Genomic DNA, 20,776 nt, shown 5'->3' with positions numbered 1-20,776 from the left:
GGTTTTTACCGTTGCCACCATTTGCTCAATATATACAACCCAAGAAGGATCACACCAATCTAAAAATTTCACAAACTCTAGCTACAAACTTGGCCATGGATCACTCCTCACCTTGCTTTGAACTCTTCAAACTCTCCACCTCATAACCAAGAAGACAAAAATAAGCAGTACTTTCAGCGACCACCATCACAATTTCCCAACCATTTTTCTCATTCTCAATACATCCCACACTTCCACAATATTTCATTCCATATGGTGTTTCCCAAGCTTCAACACACAAAATTATCAACCTTATGGAGCTCTTCATCATCCTTTCCCATATGAAGCCAATATAAGCCATTCTCCAACTGGAGCTTTTGGAGCAAGTCAAGCTGGTTGATCGTACTCACCTGTAAAAGCTAGGATTTTTTGTTTATACCAAACGCACCAAAAAAATCATAGAGAAAATTTGGTCTTAATAATATTATATTATACATGCATGGCCCACTTCTTTCGTTTATTATGGGTTTGTTCGGCAGCCAGGCTGCACTGCACGCTGCTAATTTTGTGAGTGAACTATTATTCGTGTTGGTTCTACTGTAGCAAACACGAATAATACTTATTGTAGGCATGCTTTCTTAAGCTTCCAAATGATGATCTTTAATATAAATTTATATTTATATTTTTTTTGTAGAAAAGACAACTTTTCAACTTTGTAGCTCTTAATCAATTCATTTTGCACTACTAAATATTATCTATTCATATATTGAGAAGAATCAAACTGAAGCAACTGTTGCATATGTTTCTTTCCCCTGCTAATATGCATGTAATATTGTGCTACTCTCTGTCTCGGTCCATTCTAACATATAGCAAAATCTAGCACTAGAATAGACATAACCTATTTTTTCCGTCCCAAAATATAATGGATTTTAAATGGATATATTCAGATTTGTAGTAGTAGAAAATGTTGCATCTATCAAAAATCTCTTATATTTTAGGACGGATGGAGTAATATTAGGAATTTGAATATGGCATGTCTCTAGATTCATGATATTATGATATTAGGTTGTATCATTCCAGTATTACTTCTAATTTGCTTATTTTGTGATGGATGAAGTATCTCTTATTTCATTGTTCTTCTTGAAAAGATGAGTCTTATGTATATATAATCAAATCTCAAAACCTTAAGTCATTAACAAACGCAAAATGTCAGTATTCTAAATATGGAAATCATTTTAGTAGATTTGTCATATTTTTTCCATGTAGCTATATTTTAAATATTTTTACAAATATATAATTTGATGAAAAATACTAATAAAACATGTGCGATGGAGCCCGTCAGACGTCGAAAAGAATCTTTTTATGAACGGAGGTAATACCAAGCAAGTCAACGTGTTTAGATCAACCATATCCACCATCGAGCTAGTTAATTTAGTAGTACAACATTGGGATCGAGACGACCAAGTGATAGATCGGGGCAGGCAGTAATCAGAATTAGAATAGGCAGTGATCACTGATCAGAATTAGAATACTGACAGGCTCCCCGAAAAAAATAGTACCGCAGGTAATTCCTGAAAATTCAAGTTCCAGATCTCGATGCCTAAGAGGCTTTTAATTGCCCATGTGCATTTTTTACTCAAAATTTGTGTTGGATTTGGTCCTTCTTAATCTTCCCAGTCTAGACACACTTTGATCGATCGGTTATTTCGGGCCCAGATATAGGCCTCTTTGCAATAAAGAAAATTTCAAGGATTTAATTTCTGTGGGAGTTGAACTGAATCATGTGAAAATATAGTACTCCCTCCGTTTCAGGTTATAAGACGTTTTGACTTTGTTCAAAGATAAATTATTTTAAGTTTGACTAAGTTTATAAATAAATATAGTAATATTTATAATGCTAAATTTGTGTCATCAAATCAATAATTGAATATATTTTCATAATAAATTTGTTTTGGGTTAAAAATGTTACTAGTTTTTTCTATAAACTTGTTCAAACTTAAAATATTTTGACTTTAACCAAAGTCAAAACATCTTATAACCTGAAACGGAGGTAGTACAATTTATGTATATAAACTTTAAAAGGAGTGTATTATGTACGCATACTTTTGCTTCCCTGCCACATGCCATTAGGCCATACTCTCTTCGTTTCATATCATAAGTCATTTTGATTCTTTTTAAGTCAGACGTCTTAAAAGTTTAATCAAGTTTATAGAAAAAGATAGCAACACTAATAACATTGCATTAGTTCTATTATGTCTAACATTGAACTTTTTTTATATATTTTTTATTAAAAATATTACTTATATTTTTTCTATAAGCTTAGTCCACCTAAAAAGTTTGATACCTACAAATAAAATTCGAAATGACTTATGATATTTATGATATGAAACAGAGGTAGTACGTACAGTATTACAGCACACTGACCATACTAGACAAGTCAGCGTGTTAGTCTAACCAAGCAAGTCAATGGTCGAGCTAGCTAATTTTATGGCAGACGACAAGTCGGGCACGTGCAGTCTTGCCGACAAATTCGGATTAGCTACAGTATTACGCAGTCATGTTGTTTTGTAATATATGCCGTTTCGGAAACGAGCAACGTTGTTTTTAATTATGTCAGAGAGACTAGTATTCAGCATCCTGAGGTGTCCTTTTCGTTCTAAATATCTCCTTTTAATGCCAAGAAAGCTTTTGGTATTGGTTAAGGAGAGTGCTCAGATCCATAAAATATTGATTTTGTTTAGTACTAGTGCATTATGCTGATTAATTTTGCGTTACCATAATAATATGATTTTTTTACAATAAAAGTTGTCTAATAGTAGTATAATGCATATCATCTTTATATATATGTTCGAGTTGTCTTTATTCTTAATGTTTGATACTATCACAAGAAAAACATAATACCATACATAGTGGTGCTTGTGATCAGTAACCAAGTGCCTTTATTTTTGGATGGCATGATATCTATCAGATGCCTTTATTTTCGAAACGTTATTTCAATTGAACCTTTTCTAAAGGGAGTTCGGGTTTATCCCATTATAGTATATATGTATTTTGGGTATCAAAACTTAATGATTATGTTTATGAATGATGCCAGAGATGTAAATTATTTTTATTATAAAAAAAGGTTAGCAGCCATGCTATGATCGGCACATCAAGACACATGCAATACAAAAATATAAATGCAACAAAAATAGTAGCAGTTCTATGCTTAGTAATTACTCCCTTCATCTCCAAATATGAGGATTCAAATATCTAAATCCTCATAAAGAAAATATGAGGATTCAAATATCTAAAATCCTCATAAATATAAAGTATGCTTATCCCTTCTTTCTCTAACCACCACCCCCACCTTTTATATGGGAACTACAGTATTTTTCCATTGTCCTTAATTTCTTAAAAACAACCCACAATCCTTTGGGACGGTTGGGGCGTAATATATAGTCAGATTAATATAGAGTACATATTTTTTTTAAGATAATGGAAGCTTTATTGATCTCAGTCATCTAAGGATAATCCCGGCCTCTGCACCACGACAGTGCACACAGCCAACAAACTCCGACACACTCAAAATAAGAGAAAAAAAACAGCATACAAGATCAACGCCCTACAATCCGAAGACTAGGTCGCCACCCGGTATAATCAAAATGTATCAAATGAAAAACTTTGTAAAGATAATGGAAATGTACTCTGTTAATTAGGAGTACACAATAATGATACGACAGAGGATATAGATTAATGTACCAATGAATGTTTTTAATTTTTTAACCTTTTTAATCTTAAAAATAAACCATTCTAAAACTTATTTTCAAATTTTAAACCTTTTGGCCACGCAGCCCGCCCAACGTGAAAAAAAGAAACACTGATACGGCACCGGCTGACGTGACAAAAAGATTCAGATTTTAAAATTAGTTTTAGAAGGGTTTATTTTTAGAAATAAAAATTTTAAAGGTTAAAAAAATCCAATACCAATACACCGTCACCAACTTTATCTTTTCAAGGATTAGAGATTCTGTTTGGTGTCAACAGCTAGCAACGCCAAATCTACATAAACAAATTAAATGGCCTGATTCCTGTACCTGCAGAATTAGATTTTAACAGCAGCTAGTGTACTTTCTTGCTACGCAGAACTTGCTATTTATACGTACACGAATGATGCAGCTAGTAGCCAATTATTAGCCGAGATATCAATCGATACTTCTAATGCTGGTTGTTATGACAGCATCTAATTGGTCCACGTAGCGTCTTGATTTCAAAGATAAATTCGAGTTATCAGAGAAAAAAAATACCGATTTTGCTATAAATCTGTTGACAAATTTCTTCCTCAGAATTTGTCGATTTTTGAACCGCTTGATGAACCTCGGGATTCGTGCTTTTGCGTCGACGCTTTGATTTGTTTCTTTCGACGGCCGCTGGCTACCGGCACTGGCGCGGCTCATGCACGCGTAGATGTCAGACGAAAGGCAGAGATAAAGCGGCAGGGCATAGCCGAACATGCATGCATGAATGATGGCCTCCACACGCATCGTACAAACAGACATTGCGAGTTCGTAATCCCTCTTTCACGTGAGAGTGCCAAACATAAGTTTTATAACGGTACATCTCACTTACGTGCAAGTTATATTGTAGTTACAGTGTAATTACATATAAGTAACAATGTAATTATTATAGTTACAGTGTAATTATATGTAAGTTATAGTATAATTATTCTATACTTACAGTGTAATTACAGTATAATTATATTGTATTTACATTTGACAAATTTTTAAGAGAAAATTTATCGACAAATGTATAGGTAGTAAAAAAAAATACAAAACTGCATCCGGAAGCATCTGGCGTGCGTGATCAGCAGCATGGACAGCTGGGTCTGTTCTCTGTATGGGCCTGGGTGGACTTGCAGTGCTAAATGGGACGATTGGCCTAACAGATAGCACAAATGGGGAATGAAGATAGATTAAATTTCAGGTTTAGGCATATACTGGAAAATTAACATCAGAAATATTTTTCATCTAAATTATCGGTTATAACTTTAGCTAGATATTTTAGAAAACAAAAAAAATATTTATGGATTTCATAAAAAAATACATCTTTATTCCTCATATATGTCGCCTCAATTGTCAATTTATCAAACACAAGCAATATTCACTTTGTTATAAATTAAACCTACATGTCAATTATCAGACGATACTCCCACTAAATGGTTCTTTCAAATATATAATGTTTGCAAAAAGTAAATGGGAAATTAATAAGTTATTATAAGAAAATATATAAAATTCAATGCTCTTTATACGGGCTAAAAAGACAGCGCGCCAACAGCCGCACTAATTTTTCTAGTTATATATTATATAAGTGGAGAGAATTTTGACGGCGTTATAACGTAGCCAGCCTAATGCTCTCATCGCCCGTTCTGCTAGTTGGCGAATCAATTCGATTGTGGCTATCTTAAACGCACAGTTCACAACTCCACATGCATTCCGGTGTAACCACTGGTTCCACACATGCTTAACCATCTAGAATTAGCGTGCCAGCCAATATATTCCTTCCAAGTTGTATTGCTCCGTTTTGGCGTCACATTCACGAACCCTACCAAGCCCCGCCGGCGCGCGTATACGTATTTACAATTAATACGACGAAACAGCGAAACTTCCTAACCCCAAATCATCATCAAGCGTGTTAAATTAGGAGTTCGCGTGGTGAGTGTGCTTGATGCGAACGTGTTACCTGCAGCTGCTGACTCGAGTGTGTGGCTGAGGCGGGATCATGTCGAAGTTGCAGGACCGCCACGGTGGCGAGGCGGCGGCCGACGTCGGCCGCCGAGCGCGTCACCAGCGGCTGCTGCTCAGCTTCCCGGTGTTCCCGATCGTGCTGCTGCTCCTCGCCCCGTGCACCATCTTCTTCTTCACGTCCGGCGACGTGCCGCTCCCCCGCATCCGCATCGAGTACGCTCGCCGTGACGCTCCGACGATCACCGCGGTGGCAGCGGACACGTCGCCGCCACCACCTTCACCACCGTCGTCGTCGCCGCCACCGTTGTCGTTTCCGCCTCCACCGCCTCCGCCATCATCACCACCTCCGCCAGCTCTGCCTGTGGTCGATGATCACAGCGACACGCAACGGTCGCTCCGGCGGCTGCGGCAGCTGACGGACAGCCCGTACACGCTCGGCCCGGCCGTGACGGGCTACGACGCGCGCAGAGCGGAGTGGCTGCGCGATCACACGGAGTTCCCGGCGTCGGTGGGGCGGGGCCGGCCGCGGGTGCTGATGGTGACCGGGTCGGCGCCGCGGCGGTGCAAGGACCCCGAGGGCGACCACCTGCTCCTCCGCGCGCTCAAGAACAAGGTGGACTACTGCCGCGTCCACGGCTTCGACATCTTCTACAGCAACACGGTGCTCGACGCCGAGATGTCCGGGTTCTGGACGAAGCTGCCGCTGCTGCGCGCGCTGATGCTGGCGCACCCGGAGACGGAGCTGCTCTGGTGGGTGGACTCCGACGTGGTGTTCACCGACATGCTGTTCGAGCCGCCGTGGGGCAGGTACAGGCGCCACAACCTCGTCATCCACGGATGGGACGGCGCCGTGTACGGCGCCAAGACGTGGCTCGGCCTCAACGCCGGCAGCTTCATCATCCGCAACTGCCAGTGGTCGCTCGACCTGCTCGACGCCTGGGCGCCCATGGGGCCGCCGGGCCCCGTCCGCGACATGTACGGCAAGATCTTCGCCGAGACGCTCACCAACCGGCCGCCGTACGAGGCCGACGACCAGTCGGCGCTCGTCTTCCTCCTCGTGACGCAGCGCCACCGGTGGGGCGCCAAGGTGTTCCTCGAGAACTCGTACAACCTGCACGGCTTCTGGGCGGACATCGTCGACAGGTACGAGGAGATGCGGCGGCAGTGGCGCCGCCCGGGGCTCGGCGACGACCGGTGGCCGCTGATCACGCACTTCGTCGGCTGCAAGCCGTGCGGCGGGGACGACGCGAGCTACGACGGGGAGCGCTGCCGGCGAGGCATGGACCGGGCCTTCAACTTCGCCGACGACCAGATACTGGAGCTGTACGGGTTCGCGCACGAGTCGCTCGACACCATGGCCGTGCGCCGCGTCAGGAACGACACCGGCCGGCCGCTGGACGCCGACAACCAGGAGCTCGGCCGCCTACTGCACCCAACATTCAAAGCCCGCAAAAAGAAGACATCCAGAGCAGCCAGGCCCATGTAATGACGAAGATCATATCGAAAACCGTGTAATTATGGAGATATGATACTTTGATTAGGTTGTATTTTCGTTTGGAGATATTTCTTGAATATTGATGTATGAACGAGGACCGGAGATATTTAATGTGTTGTTTTTACACCCAAAAAAATTCTCACTTTATGTACGAGCTAATTCCGGTTACTTAACTTATTAAAAAAAATTGCGAGCAATGTTTTGTTGGGGAAACGTCATTCCTGATTGTTGTTACTATTGGCAAAGCATCGAAATTATTCTGCATCTATGCAAGGAAAAGATTGCACCATAGTTGATTCATGCCAGTGGAATACAAAAAGAAACAATTTATGTATGACAGCTGGATTGAGTAGAAACTAGAAACGACTATATTTAGGAGACTACTATTGCCATTCACAAATAGCACCAGCACCAGTAATACAAAAAGGAACTATGGGCTAACAATGAAACAAAAGTTCATTATATTTCCATTTTTCTAACTAGAAAGCTAATATAAGCTCGTTCTAGCTCTGATATTTGCACTTGAAAAATTGTTGCACACCTTGGTCTTTCACCATTTGAGATGTCATATTTGTCAGTATTGGAAAGAATGAAGCTGCTCCTCTTACCATCTCTTGGACTGTATCTCAGTGGATCGAATGATTGATCATTGAGGCTGAGGCTAAATTTAAGCATGGTTTGTCTTCAGGGACTTCAGGCACAGGCACTTCAATCAGCTTCATCCAGTGACGTTGACAAAAAGTTCAAGATGAAATCATCTAGGTCCCCATTGAGGACTGAATCAGGGTCGGATACTTCGTAGTTTGTCCGGAGATCTTTGACCATGCGATATGGCTGCATAAAGGCAAAACATCAGCTATATGTCAGAAGTAATTCTAAAAATATCCTGGCAAAAATACATCACGAACTTATGTTGTTTACATTCAAAGACACTTCTCATATCCCGTAATCTAGCTACTTTCATGGATAGCAGTACGTTGACGGTTAGCAGTTCGCAGCTTCTTTCTTGATTTTCAAATAACAGCAGATGTAAACAACTGATGAATCCCATGAACTAATGCCTAATGTTGAGGAAATATTGAGACCATGGATAACGCAATACTTAAGTTGAAACTTTATCCTCCGAAACCTAGCTAGCAAAATCTTAGTCATATGATAAAAAAAAAAAGACTTACATGGAGTACATAAGATCTTATTTGGTTTCCCCAGCTGATTTCAGAGAGTGATTGCGTGTGGTCTGCATTCATCTGTGCTTGGCGGGCAATCTCAAGCTGGTCCAGCCGAGACTGGAGCACTGCCATTGCTGATGCCTTATTCATATGCTGTGATCTGCACTTTTTAGAATGAATCAGAAACATTTTTTTTCTAGCCACGCATACGCAGATATAACCAAATATCATTTATGTTATATCAACAATCAAGATTATGGATCCTTTCAAAAGTAGAAAGAAAGACACAATATGATTCTAGAGACATCACTAAGTTCATAGAAGTCCAAATTGCCCATCAGCTAACATGGAACTAAAAGTATGCTATATTATATTCGAGACTAGTACAATGATTTCATTACGGGAATGCTGGAGTGTTTCAATAATAATGGAAAACAGGAGAAAGCATAAAAAATACCTTTCATTTTGACAAGTTGCAGTTATACCAGTTGGAACGTGCACAATTCTAACAGCACTTTCTGTGCAGTTGGCATGTTGGCCACCAGGACCACCAGAGCGGAAACGCTCTATCCGAAGATCTGAATCTTTTATCTGGTATCGGGTAGAACCATCACCAAGAATAGGTACAACAGCCACAGCAGCGAAGGAAGTGTGCCGCCTCTTTCCACTGTCAAATGGAGAAATCCGTACCAATCTATGAACACCTACTTCGGCTTTAGCATATCCAAATGCATATTCACCATCCACTTTGATAGTTGCCCTCTAGGAATAGCAGATTTTCAGTATAAAATCTACATTTTTGCTAAAAGGTTTCTCAAATTAAAAGTAATTGACTGTAGGAAAGATAGGATCTTATGTTAAGATCAGATATTTTACTGGTTTGATCATCACTTCCAGCCAAAGATGTAACTGAAACTACTTCTGAATGAAGCAGTAGCAAATTCAGTAACGGGAGTTGATGAGAAGGAATGTAAACCTTGATTCCTGCTATTTCACCAGGCATTTCTTCTATAATACTGACTGTGTATCCTCGTCGTTGGGCCCATGAGCTGTACATGTTCATAACCATTGCAGCCCAATCCATGCTCTCAGTACCTCCAGCTCCTGCCTGAACCTGGTCATGGCATCAACATCATGAGGAATCACTCACCAAAAATGCATGGAGGAGCAATAGCTTTAGAGGATAATTCTGAAAATGATACACAATATACCTCAATGAAGCAAGAGCAAGAGTCATTATCTCCAGAAAGCAATGCATTCAGTTCTTTCTCCTTTGCACTTCTTCTCATTTCGGCTAATGCCCTCATGGTTTCCTGCACAGAATGTTGATTATCAGATAAAAACAAATAGCTGATTTGCACCTTGAAGTTGTAACTTTATGTGACGTAGTGCAAGGAAGCACTGCACTCACCGTCTCAAGTTCATTATCGTCCTCTTCTCTTGCAAGCCTCAACATGTCAATGTGCTCCATCAACTCCTGCTCGAATTGGTTCACTGATTTAATCTTGCCCATGAGCTCACCATGTTCACGGCTAACCTTCCCAGCGAAAACTGGATCATCCCAGAGGTCCGGCCTCTCCAACACCACAGACAACTGCCTTGATCTCTCAAGTATCCATCCCCACTAAGAAAATCGGAATAAATTAATTAACAGCATAATGGAACGGGCGCACAAATACATACTAGCACATAATGACATGTGCCACACAACGCACACCAGGTGTTCGTTGATATGCCCAAGAGGAACAAGGCACTCAGATGCATACCACGGGCCCAACAACGCCAGGAACATCACCAATTTCGCTTGGGGAATATGAGAAGTACAAAGTACCTCACAAAGATTGTACCTTGAGCCGCTTCTTGATGAGCTTGACGGACTGCGCGACGGCGGCGGCGTGGCTGCGCCAGTCGCTCTCGGCCTCGGGGAGGATCGTCCACCCCTTCCCCGCGATCGAGTCCACCGTGAGCCCGTCCGCGGTCATCGGTGCCTCCGCCACCGTAGCCGGGGAAGAGAACCACCGCGTCGGCGGGTCTCGAGGGGACCATGGTCCGGCCGCCGCAGGGAGGCCACCGCGGCCGAGTCCCAGGAGGGAGGCCAAGGCGGCGCCATGATCGAGGTGGTGGTGGTGGTGGTGGGTAGGGCTCAGGGCCCCGGAGGAGCGGAGGTGGGAGAGGAGGCGCGCGGCGGTTGATCTGGTTAGGAGGCGGGAAGCCATTCGCGTCGGCTCCGACGATGCCGCGGAGAAGGCGGCGCAAGGGCAAAGAAGAGAAGAGAGTCGGAGGCGGCACATTAAGTTTACGTTTTGCAAAAAGGAAGGCGGTTTCTCCAGGTAGGACAGAGTTTACGCCTTTTGAGACCATCGTCAAAGCCAGTTTTCTGCTGTTATTTTTCACGATTTTAGCAAAAATGTTTTTAATAGTTCGGGTCGGTTTAGACCGTAGCTAAAATAAATCATACCAATTTTTGGTATTATCAATAAACTAAACAATTGGTATTACCAACAAACTAAACGCATACATTTCTTTTTTATAACTTTGCTAAAAAGTGGTTGGTATTTTTTTATAACTTTGCTTAAAAAAATGATATGGTTGAAAACAAACTAAACGCATATATTTCATTTTTATAACTTTGCTAAAAAATGGTTGGTATTTTTTTAAGCAAATTGGTATTACCAACAAACTAAACAATTGGTATTACCAACAAACTAAACGCATACATTTCTTTTTTATAACTTTGCTAAAAAATGGTTGGTATTTTTTTATAACTTTGCTTAAAAAAATGATATGGTTGAAAACAAACTAAACGCATACATTTCTTTTTTATAACTTTGCTAAAAAATGGTTGGTATTTTTTTATAACTTTGCTTAAAAAAAATGATATGGTTTAAAAAAAATGATATGGTTGAAAACAGCATCGTCAAAGTGAACTGGCCCTTCATCTCGGCCGCTTGCCCTTCATCTCGGCCGCTTGCATTTGTGAGCAGAATTAAATCACTGATCCGACTCATGTTGTGCTTGCGTCGTCATTCGTCAGTCTCGTCGCGCTGTGCCGACTGTGCAGCCCTCAAGAACACGTCCGAAGCTCGAATAGACATTCAGCACATACGCATCGAATCTGAAGACAACCATTTCCTTTTTTTCGAACGCTGAAGACAACCATTCATTTCATCCTGTTCAGTGCGTAGATTTGCATGTGAAGCAAGCACACCCAGCAACCCTGCTTGCAGATATCAAGTCGTCAACCATCGCTATCGGCATCAACATAAGTTTGCACACGCACATCGTTCCAAAATTCGATAAATTTTAGATGGGAGTGCAATTAGTGCAGCATTGCAGCAACAAAGCAGAAGGCTAGTCAGTACTCATTAGAACAGGTTCGACATGATTTTTCGATTTATTTGTACCCCGTGATAGCACAGGAAATCAAGCATACAAGATGCCAATTACAACGAGTGCTACACTGAAGACTTCCAAGCTCCAACAGCTAGCATAACAATGGCAGACTTGAGAAGTTAAGATGCAGGTAGTTAAAACTCCGGACAGCTAATTTGCCGGCTGAGCGGCTCAGAATATGCCGGAGAGCACGTTGGCGGCCGTGGACAGCGCGGCGCCGGCGATGGCGCACTGCACCACCCGCTCGTGCGACGCGCGGTCCGAGGTGAGCGCGACGGCCGCGCCGGTGAGGGCGCCCGCCACCACGCTGTTCTTCCAGTCGTGCGTCCCGCGCGCCTCCGTCAGGCCGTAGGTCAGCCCCGAGTGCAACCCGGCCGCGAGCCCTGACACGCGGAAACAAATAAATCGAATCAAGCAGAATTAATCAGCCGTAAGCATAGCAAATTCGTCAGTAAATTCAGCTCGAGAGAGGGAGGGATGCTTACCCCACTGGAGAGACTCTTTGCTCACGCTTTTCACCTGTCGAGAAAGCAGAAAAAAGAAGGTTCACCATACAGGAATCAGAAACGACCATTCACAGATTCACGGTGTGGCGTTGTCCAAGACACCAAAAAGGCAAAAAGGTATTTGCACTTGGCTTACCATAGCCTCAGCTGACTTGCTGCTGTTCCCTCCTGCATGCGCAATTTATCAGAACAAAAATCAGTGGCATCCATGTTGTCATGGTCATACTACTAGTAACTGATCAAGATTCATCATCAAACGATTTCCATAAGCATATCACACAGTTGCTACCGTTGAGATCCGGGAACGATCGCTTCCTGGCGCCGGTGGAGTCGGACACGGCTCCCGTGCCCCCACCCTCCCCTGTAGCAGCAGCAACTAAGCAACTAAGTTGATCATCATCAGAAAGAAAAAACAATAAAAAAAAAACTTGGTAAAACGAGGATGAACTGAAGCCCCGTTTGGTTTGCTAGTTACGTGCCTTCCATGGCCATGAAGTAAGACTCCCGCGCGACCGCCTGGACTGCGCCGATCTGCGTGGGAGATCGAAGCAAGCAAAGTTAAAGACAGTAGCATCGCGGCGGTGCAGAGGTGAAGTGAACTGGAGAAAGCGAGAGAAACAGAAGGGGAGGCAAAAAGGTGAGTGAGATGGAGGGCATACGCCGGCGGCCTTGACGAAGCTCTCGGCGACGCGGTTGAGGAGCGGGTGGCCGAGGTCGACCATCCAGTTCTTCTCCAGGCCGCGCACCTCGTCCAGGAACGTGCGCGTCTCCAGGCTGCTGTTGCTGCTCCCGCTCATCTTCCTCCGCTCCGGCGCCGCACCCTGCTCTCTCTCTCTCTCTCTCTCTCTCTAGCTATTGACAGCTTCGGTGACAGATTTGCAATGCCACTGCTTACACTACAGCAAGCGAGCCGCGTGCGTATACATAAACTGAGCGAGTCGTGGTCACCGTGGAACAGATCATCAGCAAGCGGCGACGCGAACCCGATCCTACTGGTGGCGTCCTGGGGAGAAGAGGACATGACACGTACACCGGCGGGCCGGACACGTTGCGGGGAGAGGCTCTACTCGTGGCGCTCTTCTGGAACGTGCGCGAGCGCCTCCGTGTTCCATGGAATCTGCGGTATATCCGCCTCTGTGCCTGTGCTGTGCTGGCCAATTTTTCTTCGTAGTACTCGCATCAGAACGCAATACTACTCCAGTACTACTGTACTACTCGTAGTCGGGTGGAAATCTAGAACATGATATGGAGACGAGGACCCGTTCAGATTACCACTAAAATATCAAATTTTAGTAATATCACAATATTGATAAGTTGGTAACATTATCAAATTTTAATAGAATAGACTAATTTGTTATTAATACAATTCATTATGCATTACAAATATTTAATAACAAACCAAATGTATCGACATATTTGTTAATTTTACTAACAAAATAATATGATTTTAAATGGTACCAATCTAAACAAACCCTAATTTGAAAGGTACCAAAGCACAATTCTTTTTCGCTTCTTTTCTTTTCTTTTCTTTTCTTTTCTTTAAAAGTGCTTGATTTAAATATTGATTTGAAAGGTACAAAAATTTTACTAAAAAATGCTTGATCAAAGTGGTCATATTTTCTTTTCTTTTCATTGAAAGGTACCAAAGCACGTTTTGAAGTGTTAGGACAGAAGAGGGCATGTGCGCAGCGCAGTGGCCTTCGAGCAATGCCTACATATTGTCCAGGTGCCAGAGTGCCGGCATGTCACGCCCTGAAAAAAAGGAAAAAATGTCTCTTGAAAAATGGAGTATTGACAACGAAGCACATCTTTTATTCAGATCAATACTTCAGCAGAACAATGGTTCCCAATACAAGTGCATCGATCGTTCTGAAATTAAAGCAACAGCGAACTGTCGTCCATAAAAGAAGTTCACGACACTCCGACCCACTTTCAAAAACTGGAACCACAATAATCGGATTTTCGAGGTCTTCTCGACCATTTATGAACTAATGCCAAGCTGAGTGCGCCAATCCTCGAGCTGTTTTTTTACTTGCTCCGAGCCTGTAGAGCCGTAAGATATGAACTTGTTTACGGCGTTCTCCACTCCCAGATACTCGTACACATCGCCCTCAAAAACGGGGTGAACAGATTTCAGGTCGTCTAGTCCAAGTTCGGCGAGCTGACAGTTCTTCGAGACGCATAGAGCTACAGACCTTCCAACTATCTCGTGCGAGGTTCTGAACGGCACGCCCTGAAAAGCAAATAATAAACTAGAATAAATAATCTGATTGTAGTACAACAGCATAGCACCTATTATAAGATTAAGGAGAACGTGAGCGGTGAGCCCTAGTGTGTGTGTGAGTGTGTGTGTGTGTGTGTGTGTGTGTGTGTGTTTTGAACGAACAATAAATTTTTTTTACTGAGGTTACAAAAATAGGTTTTGATGTAGTTCAGAGTTGATTTATAGACTTTCAGATAGTTTGGGTTGTAAATGAACTTTACAAGCTATGGGAGAAGCTTACCTTCTTCACAAGATAATCTGCTAGTGTTGTTGCATCCAAATAGCCAGCAGGCAGCGAACTTTGTATTCTTTTTGAGTTGAAGGAGATATTTTGAGCAAACTCGGTACATACTTCAAGCATTCCTAATACAGCCTTCACGCTGTCAAACAAGGGTTCCTTGTCTTCCTGCTCAAAACGAAATATTGAGAGCATGCAATGACATAACATCAGCATGAATAACTTGTACGAAGGATAATCACCTGTAAATCACGGTTGTAGGCCTGCGGAAGTCCTTTACAAAGGGTGAGGACAGTCATGAGATCTCCAAAAACACGTGCAGATTTGCCACGAACAAGCTCCATTGGATCTGGATTTTTCTTCTGTGGCATAATGCTGCTTCCAGTTGAAACAGAGTCACTTGGTGTGAGGAATCCAAACTCCTCTGATGCCCATAAGACCCACTCTTCACCAATTCGTGAAAGATGAACAGCAGCAATTGAATTGGCAGCAAGAAATTCCAATACAAAGTCGCGGTCTGATACTGCATCAATACTGTACAAGGAAAAGTTTCCAGATTAAGTGAGGAAGGGCTTATCATATGTCAAAAGTGAGGTAACCAACAAAGAGGAAAGCCAAAAATTATGTTTCAGAGTTTGCTTTACAAAGGCATAGCATACATGACAAATCACAGGGGAGATTCCAGCGGAGAAAATAGGTAATTCATCTACACATGTGCTATGTGAGAAGACATACTTATTTGAGCAGAGATTACTTATTTGAGCAGAGATGAAGAGCAAGTATTTGCTGTGTGTTAACTTTGACATAGGTGATATAGGTCAAACTACTAAAATACCATAGAAATCATGCAATGTGACTGAAACTTTTTAAAGTTCACAGTACTAAAACAAACTGGGGAATTTACCTGTTCTTCATTGGAGCTGTAAACTTCAAATCTTTAGCAGTTTTGAACCTATCGATAGGAAGTCCAGTACCAGCCAAAGCACAAGCACCAAGAGGACAGAAATTCAACCGTTCCCTGCAGTTGACCAGCCGTCCAGCATCACGCTCCAACTGTGCAAAGTACATAAATAAGCGGTCAAGTTCATTGATGGCTTGTTCTCAAAGAAGTAAGCTTTATCAGATCATGTAGTGTTTGAAGCACTATTATATCCCCGCACAGGGAATACAGGAAGTACTTGTCTATAGGCTACTCATTCTGTGTCATACTGGCATGATATGCCAGCTAATTCAACAAATAAAGCTGGAGTTGCTGAAGTTTATTAAACAAAGGAGATTGTAGCTTAAGTAACACAAATATGTACTGCAGTTTCTTTATATTCCAGATTTAATAACTTTTTTGTGAACAGTATATAGACCGTTGATATATCAGCATTGGCGAGTAGAGGCAAGCCTGAAAATCATGTAAATTTTGGCATTGTACTGGCATTGGTGGAACGGACAAAGAGAGAGAGAGAGAGATTCACCACATAAATTAAGGAGTTGAATGTTTTGGCACAAAATGTTCATTTTATCTACATAAGAGGCATCATTTTTCTATTTCACAAAAAAAAAGAGAGAGATTCACCACATAAATTGTCCAAATCATCTTTTGATCAGAACTTGGGATAAAGTAGATTATTTGATTAACATACATAGTGGAGAGAGGATTCAACCATTCAGGTTTGTTAACACAATAACCAACATATGTAATCATAGGAAATAAGTCTAAAAAAACTGCATGGGATTGACATTTGACACGCATTGACAATCCCTGGATTACACCAAGAAAACTAACATTAAAAAACCCAATGGGCATGAACGGTATCAGGGAAGGGTGCATAAGAAAATTCACCTGTTCAACATATGATAAGAGGAGATGTGGAAGCAAAACAGGCTGTGCCCTTTGCAGGTGAGTGTAACCAGGAACTATTAAGTCAACATATTTTGAAGCTAACAGAACAAGAGACACCTGAAATAATGTAAAGTGGTGTTAGAAAAGTGAAAAACATCCAATTTAGACTTTTATCAGAAAAAAAGAGAGAGAGAGAAACCAGTGTTAATATTTACAAAATGGAGTTGCAATAATCAACCATATTTCATGTTATACATAATAGTGAGGCATTTCTGCACATCAAGAACTGCTTAATCAAAAAAAAGTTTGCATCTGGAAGTGCTTAAGAAGTCGTTCAGTATGGATGCCAGCAGCATGGCTATTAGATAATTTTCTAGTATAGTAAGTCAACCATATTTCCTTGAAGGCTTGAGGCAAAACTTAGGATATGTCAATCTAGTCTCTTGCTCCAGCCTTTAGATAGTGAAAGAAAGGAAGCATATGCTCTGGTTCTCTTCAGAAACCATTGCCCCAGACTCAGCACTACAGTAGAATCAACACTTAAAGCTTTCAACTTAGCTAGTTTACCTGAATGATTGCTTAGGTATACCATGACCAAAAAGTTTTATAAATGGTTCATGCAGTAAGAATCCATAATTTTCACTATGTGTTGATAATTTTCATCAAGTGTTGATCAAGCAGAAAGAATAGTATTGCACCAGCAAGAAATAACCCATGCACAACAAACATGCAAAAAATTACAAACAGTGAACTATGGTCACTACAAAGTAAATTCAGAAACAAACCTGAAACTGTTTGATGCGGAACAAAATCTTGTCAATAGCATCACGGCACCACAGGCGGAGATCCGTCACAATTTGGTCATTGCGGCTCCTAGCAGTATGCAGTTTCTTGGCTGGTTCACCAACCTTTTCGATCAGAGCTGCCTCAATATTCATATGGACATCCTCCCGGTCTGTCCGCCACTCAAATTTTCCATCCTGAATCAGCTTCTCTATTTGATCAAGCCCCTCTAAGATGATGTCCTTATCGCCAGCCGTTATCAAACCCTGCATTGCAAATGATTCCCCAATGTGAATCAAGGTCGACAGCACATTGGTACAATTAGCATCTACAAAGTGCAAAAAAAGAATTAGAGGCAGGTGTTTCATCAAGCATCTGATTAACATACTGACAAACTCTAAACCCTTTGATGAAACACTAAGAACTAAGAAAGTTAGATTTAGAAACTTGCAGACACATCTCAAGCATTACAGTGGAGCTAGCAATTTCATCGAACACATGGCGAGCGCATTAGCAGCGGATTAACCCCAGACTAAAACTCCCCAAAACGGCTTAGCCGCAGCTCTCCAGCGCAGGCATGATTAGCCGAACACCTAGGTGGATCGCACTACCACCACCACCAACAGAGACAACGAAGCAGATGGGCACGGTGGAGGCGCGCGCACACAGTACCTGCGCGGCGAGCATGGATGCGTGGGCCTTGCTGCCCATGATGTCGTACTTGTAGAGCTGCCAGTCGTAGGAGATGGACTCGGTGAACCCTTCCACGGCGTCGGTGACGCCCTCCTCGAATCGCCCGCCCCACAGCTTGGTCTCCTTCCTCTCCTCGCTCTCCGAGGACGCCATCGATGTGGACGCCGCGGCGACGGACGGGAAGGCGGGGCGGCGGCCGCGGAGGGACACGGACCCGCCGGCGGGGAAGGGGAGGATCCTCGGGCGGAGAAGGGGGTTGGGCGCCGGCGAGAGGAAGGATTGGGAGGTGGCGGCGGCCATAAGTATCGTCGCCGAGGGTGTCCGCTTCGCCCACGACTGTGGCGCGGCGGCGCGGCGGGGAGGAGGGAGTAGTTGGTGACGGACTATGGTCTTCGGCTACGGTGAGTGTGTGTGTCCTCTCAGAACTTTGTTTGGACGGTCCTTTTAGTCCGAGTCCGTGCAATGTGGATGGGCCGGAATTAAGGCCCAACCAAATAAGACCCGGAATAATTAGGGTACCCAAATCTATTTTTAACTCGTGTATGTATATTAGTGCTAGTGCTAATTAATTTGGACACTGTAACGGCAAGTGCAACAGTGAAGTCCGATATGGACCCTAAGGAGAAGAAATATAACACCATTGTACAATCCGGTCTTCAATATGAATCAGATGAAGTTCTTGTGAAGAGTCAACTTGATCGAGATAGTTTTCGGGGATAGAGTTATTTTCTAATGTGGATTGTATAATATTTACACTGTACCATAATTTGGGGAAGCTTTTAGGCACAAGAAGCATAAAGGAGCTAGTGCAAGACTCTATGGACTAATTTAAAAGCTCAGACTGTAAAGCGTAATTAATTACTCCCTCCGTTTGTTTTGACTTTTCTTCTTAGTTAAATCATTTTAATTTTGATCAAGTTCATAAAAATTGTATAATAATATTTTTAATCCAAAATAAACGAGTATTAAAACATATTTAATTTTATATTTAATAAAGTAATTTCACGTGGTAGAGATTATTATTACTAGATTTTTAAAAAACTTTGTTAAATCTAAAGAAGTTTTACTATAAAAGATTAAAATGACTTATATTACAGAATGAAGAGAGTAGAAACCATAATTTGGGGAAAGTTTTTTTAAAAAGTAGCCTCTTTCCAGTAAACAGCCTGATGGATGGTGTAACATCCATAACTTACCGTCTCAGCCAGCATGACAGCGTGGACGCGGCTGCAGGCAATGTCGTGCGCCCACAATTCATCAGCCTCTCCCGCCACCGGAGGCCCGGTGAACCGCTCGCCGGCCTTGCCCTTCACCGCGTTGCCGTTAAGCCACACCCTTGTCGGCTCGGTGGCCTTCACTACCGCCGGCTTCCGTTTCGACGACACCGTAAGCTGCTGTGGCGGATCGTTGGCATAATCCAGCGACGACTTCACCGACGACTCCGCGGAGACGTCGGCCGAGCTGCCGACCATCTCGATGAGCCCGACGTCGTGCGCTGACAGCCGCTCGCCGGTGGCCACCTCGACGATCTCCAGGCCCTCCACCTGCTTCGGCTGCTGCCACTGCGGCGGGAACGGCGACGGAGCTGAGGCTGAGCTCGTCGAGTGCTTGCCCGGCCTCGGCGTCGCCGGTATTATCCGGTTGGGCGTCGCCGGAGAATTAGTGCGCCCGTTCTCGGTCACCGCGGGTGAAGGCGGCTGTGTCGCGGAGGGCGTCGCCGCTTGCGTCTTCTCGGGCGTCGACGGGGAGTGCGGCGGATGCGTCACCAACGACGGCGCCGGCGTGAGCGCCTGGCGCCGCGCGACCACGGCGGCGGCGTTGGCCTTCCGCTCCTTGTTCTTCTTGCCGCGGAAGCACGACCTGATGGACGGGAGGCGCGGTTTGCTGTGCTTCTTCTTCTTCTTCTTCTTGCTGTGGTCGGCGGTGACGCCGTCGCCGCCGCCCTGGTTCGGCATGGCGTAGACGAAGAAGGACGGCTCCTCGCTCTGCTGCTCGACGCCGCCTGCGACAGACGCGTCACGGACCTTCGACGGCGTCGTGTGTCGGCTGCGGCTGCGGCTGCGTCGGCCTCGGCCGCGGCCGGGGCACCGGAAGAGGGACCTCAGCGGGTTGAAGCAGCACGCCGCGGCGCGGTCGCCTCCGCCGCCACCGGCGCACTTGCACCGTGTCCGGCGCTGGGACGACCTGCCGCGAGGCGTCGCCACCGTCGACATGGTCGCTCGCAGGATGCCGGCCGGGGAACCGGAGCTCGAGCCGGTAGATGTCTCAGCTAGTGCTTTATCTGTTCGTGGCGTCGTAGGCTGGAGCTGTATTTTTGTTGCGGCGTGGGTGCATGGCTTACGTGCGGTGCACTACCACGGCGGCAGCCATGGTCGTGGACGCTGTGTGGCGAGCTCGTTTGCAGTTTGCGGGTCGTGGCGTTTAATCGGGGCGCACGAACATGATTAGCTCCACTAATTACTCCACCCAACCATTGGATTCAATGGGCTGACTTGTGCATCTGATACAAGCATGTTAGCCCGTTAATTTCGTGCCGGCCCAGCGCGATGAATCTTCGGTGTTCCAGCCCATAATAAATCACCGAAGCCCATCAAAATCCAAACGGAAAATCCGTTGTAGCATTCAGACACGTTAGCGCCACGTGGCACCGGCCTTTCGTCCTTATCCTGTTGCAGACAAGGTGGGGCCCACCTGTCGCGG

The 20,776-nt window shown here is 43.9% G+C and overlaps 4 protein-coding genes across 4 annotated transcripts; 1 reads left to right on the top strand and 3 right to left on the bottom strand.

Annotated features, from left to right (window-relative positions):
• Positions 1-5,619: 5,619 nt before the first annotated feature.
• Positions 5,620-7,372, top strand: LOC127768287 (probable glycosyltransferase 4). The gene has a single exon (XM_052293837.1). It carries the CDS (start codon positions 5,737-5,739, stop codon positions 7,186-7,188), a length of 1,452 nt encoding a protein of 483 aa, XP_052149797.1. The 5' UTR covers positions 5,620-5,736; the 3' UTR covers positions 7,189-7,372.
• A 92-nt stretch (positions 7,373-7,464) lies between these two features.
• Positions 7,465-10,657, bottom strand: LOC127768286 (peptide chain release factor PrfB2, chloroplastic). The gene is made up of 7 exons (XM_052293836.1): positions 10,214-10,657; positions 9,778-9,990; positions 9,578-9,679; positions 9,343-9,480; positions 8,824-9,128; positions 8,373-8,526; positions 7,465-8,031 (listed from the first exon to the last, which is right to left on the bottom strand). Exons 1-7 carry the CDS (start codon positions 10,655-10,657, stop codon positions 7,906-7,908), a joined length of 1,482 nt encoding a protein of 493 aa, XP_052149796.1. The 3' UTR covers positions 7,465-7,905.
• Positions 10,658-11,728: 1,071 nt separating this feature from the next.
• Positions 11,729-13,304, bottom strand: LOC127767938 (outer envelope pore protein 16-2, chloroplastic). Its single transcript, XM_052293427.1, has 6 exons — positions 12,925-13,304; positions 12,745-12,796; positions 12,555-12,626; positions 12,402-12,433; positions 12,245-12,278; positions 11,729-12,142 (listed from the first exon to the last, which is right to left on the bottom strand). Exons 1-6 carry the CDS (start codon positions 13,060-13,062, stop codon positions 11,931-11,933), a joined length of 540 nt encoding a protein of 179 aa, XP_052149387.1. The 5' UTR covers positions 13,063-13,304; the 3' UTR covers positions 11,729-11,930.
• Positions 13,305-14,056: 752 nt separating this feature from the next.
• LOC127767718 (argininosuccinate lyase, chloroplastic-like) lies at positions 14,057-20,289 on the bottom strand. The gene is made up of 7 exons (XM_052293152.1): positions 19,273-20,289; positions 17,386-17,649; positions 16,601-16,717; positions 15,671-15,819; positions 15,009-15,300; positions 14,770-14,934; positions 14,057-14,498 (listed from the first exon to the last, which is right to left on the bottom strand). Exons 1-7 carry the CDS (start codon positions 20,287-20,289, stop codon positions 14,247-14,249), a joined length of 2,256 nt encoding a protein of 751 aa, XP_052149112.1. The 3' UTR covers positions 14,057-14,246.
• Between the last annotated feature and the right edge of the window lie 487 nt (positions 20,290-20,776).

Source organism: Oryza glaberrima, chromosome 3 (assembly GCF_000147395.1).
Source record: "Oryza glaberrima chromosome 3, OglaRS2, whole genome shotgun sequence".
NCBI classification, from domain to species: domain Eukaryota; kingdom Viridiplantae; phylum Streptophyta; class Magnoliopsida; order Poales; family Poaceae; genus Oryza; species Oryza glaberrima.
The sequence above is the reverse complement of the archived record's forward strand: the minus strand, read 5'-3'. Positions and strand labels throughout refer to the sequence as shown.

Bases quoted from the DNA above. Each gene is read 5' to 3' on its own strand.
- LOC127768287 (XM_052293837.1), top strand. From the start codon at position 5,737: ATGTCGAAGTTGCAGGACCGCCACGGTGGCGAGGCGGCGGCCGACGTC.
- LOC127768286 (XM_052293836.1), bottom strand. From the start codon at position 10,657: ATGTGCCGCCTCCGACTCTCTTCTCTTCTTTGCCCTTGCGCCGCCTTC. The intron at 9,129-9,342 runs GTTTACATTCCT...TGCTATTCCTAG, and splicing joins GTGAAATAGCAGGAATCAAG to AGGGCAACTATCAAAGTGGA. The intron at 8,032-8,372 runs GTAAGTCTTTTT...GCCTTTATGCAG, and splicing joins TAAGATCTTATGTACTCCAT to CCATATCGCATGGTCAAAGA.
- LOC127767938 (XM_052293427.1), bottom strand. From the start codon at position 13,062: ATGAGCGGGAGCAGCAACAGCAGCCTGGAGACGCGCACGTTCCTGGAC. The intron at 12,797-12,924 runs GTATGCCCTCCA...TCTCCCACGCAG, and splicing joins GCTTCGTCAAGGCCGCCGGC to ATCGGCGCAGTCCAGGCGGT. The intron at 12,143-12,244 runs GTAAGCATCCCT...TCCGCGTGTCAG, and splicing joins CAAAGAGTCTCTCCAGTGGG to GGCTCGCGGCCGGGTTGCAC.
- LOC127767718 (XM_052293152.1), bottom strand. From the start codon at position 20,289: ATGTCGACGGTGGCGACGCCTCGCGGCAGGTCGTCCCAGCGCCGGACA. The intron at 17,650-19,272 runs GTAAGTTATGGA...TTTGCAATGCAG, and splicing joins CTGTCATGCTGGCTGAGACG to GGTTTGATAACGGCTGGCGA. The intron at 14,935-15,008 runs GTGATTATCCTT...CGTTTTGAGCAG, and splicing joins CCTACAACCGTGATTTACAG to GAAGACAAGGAACCCTTGTT.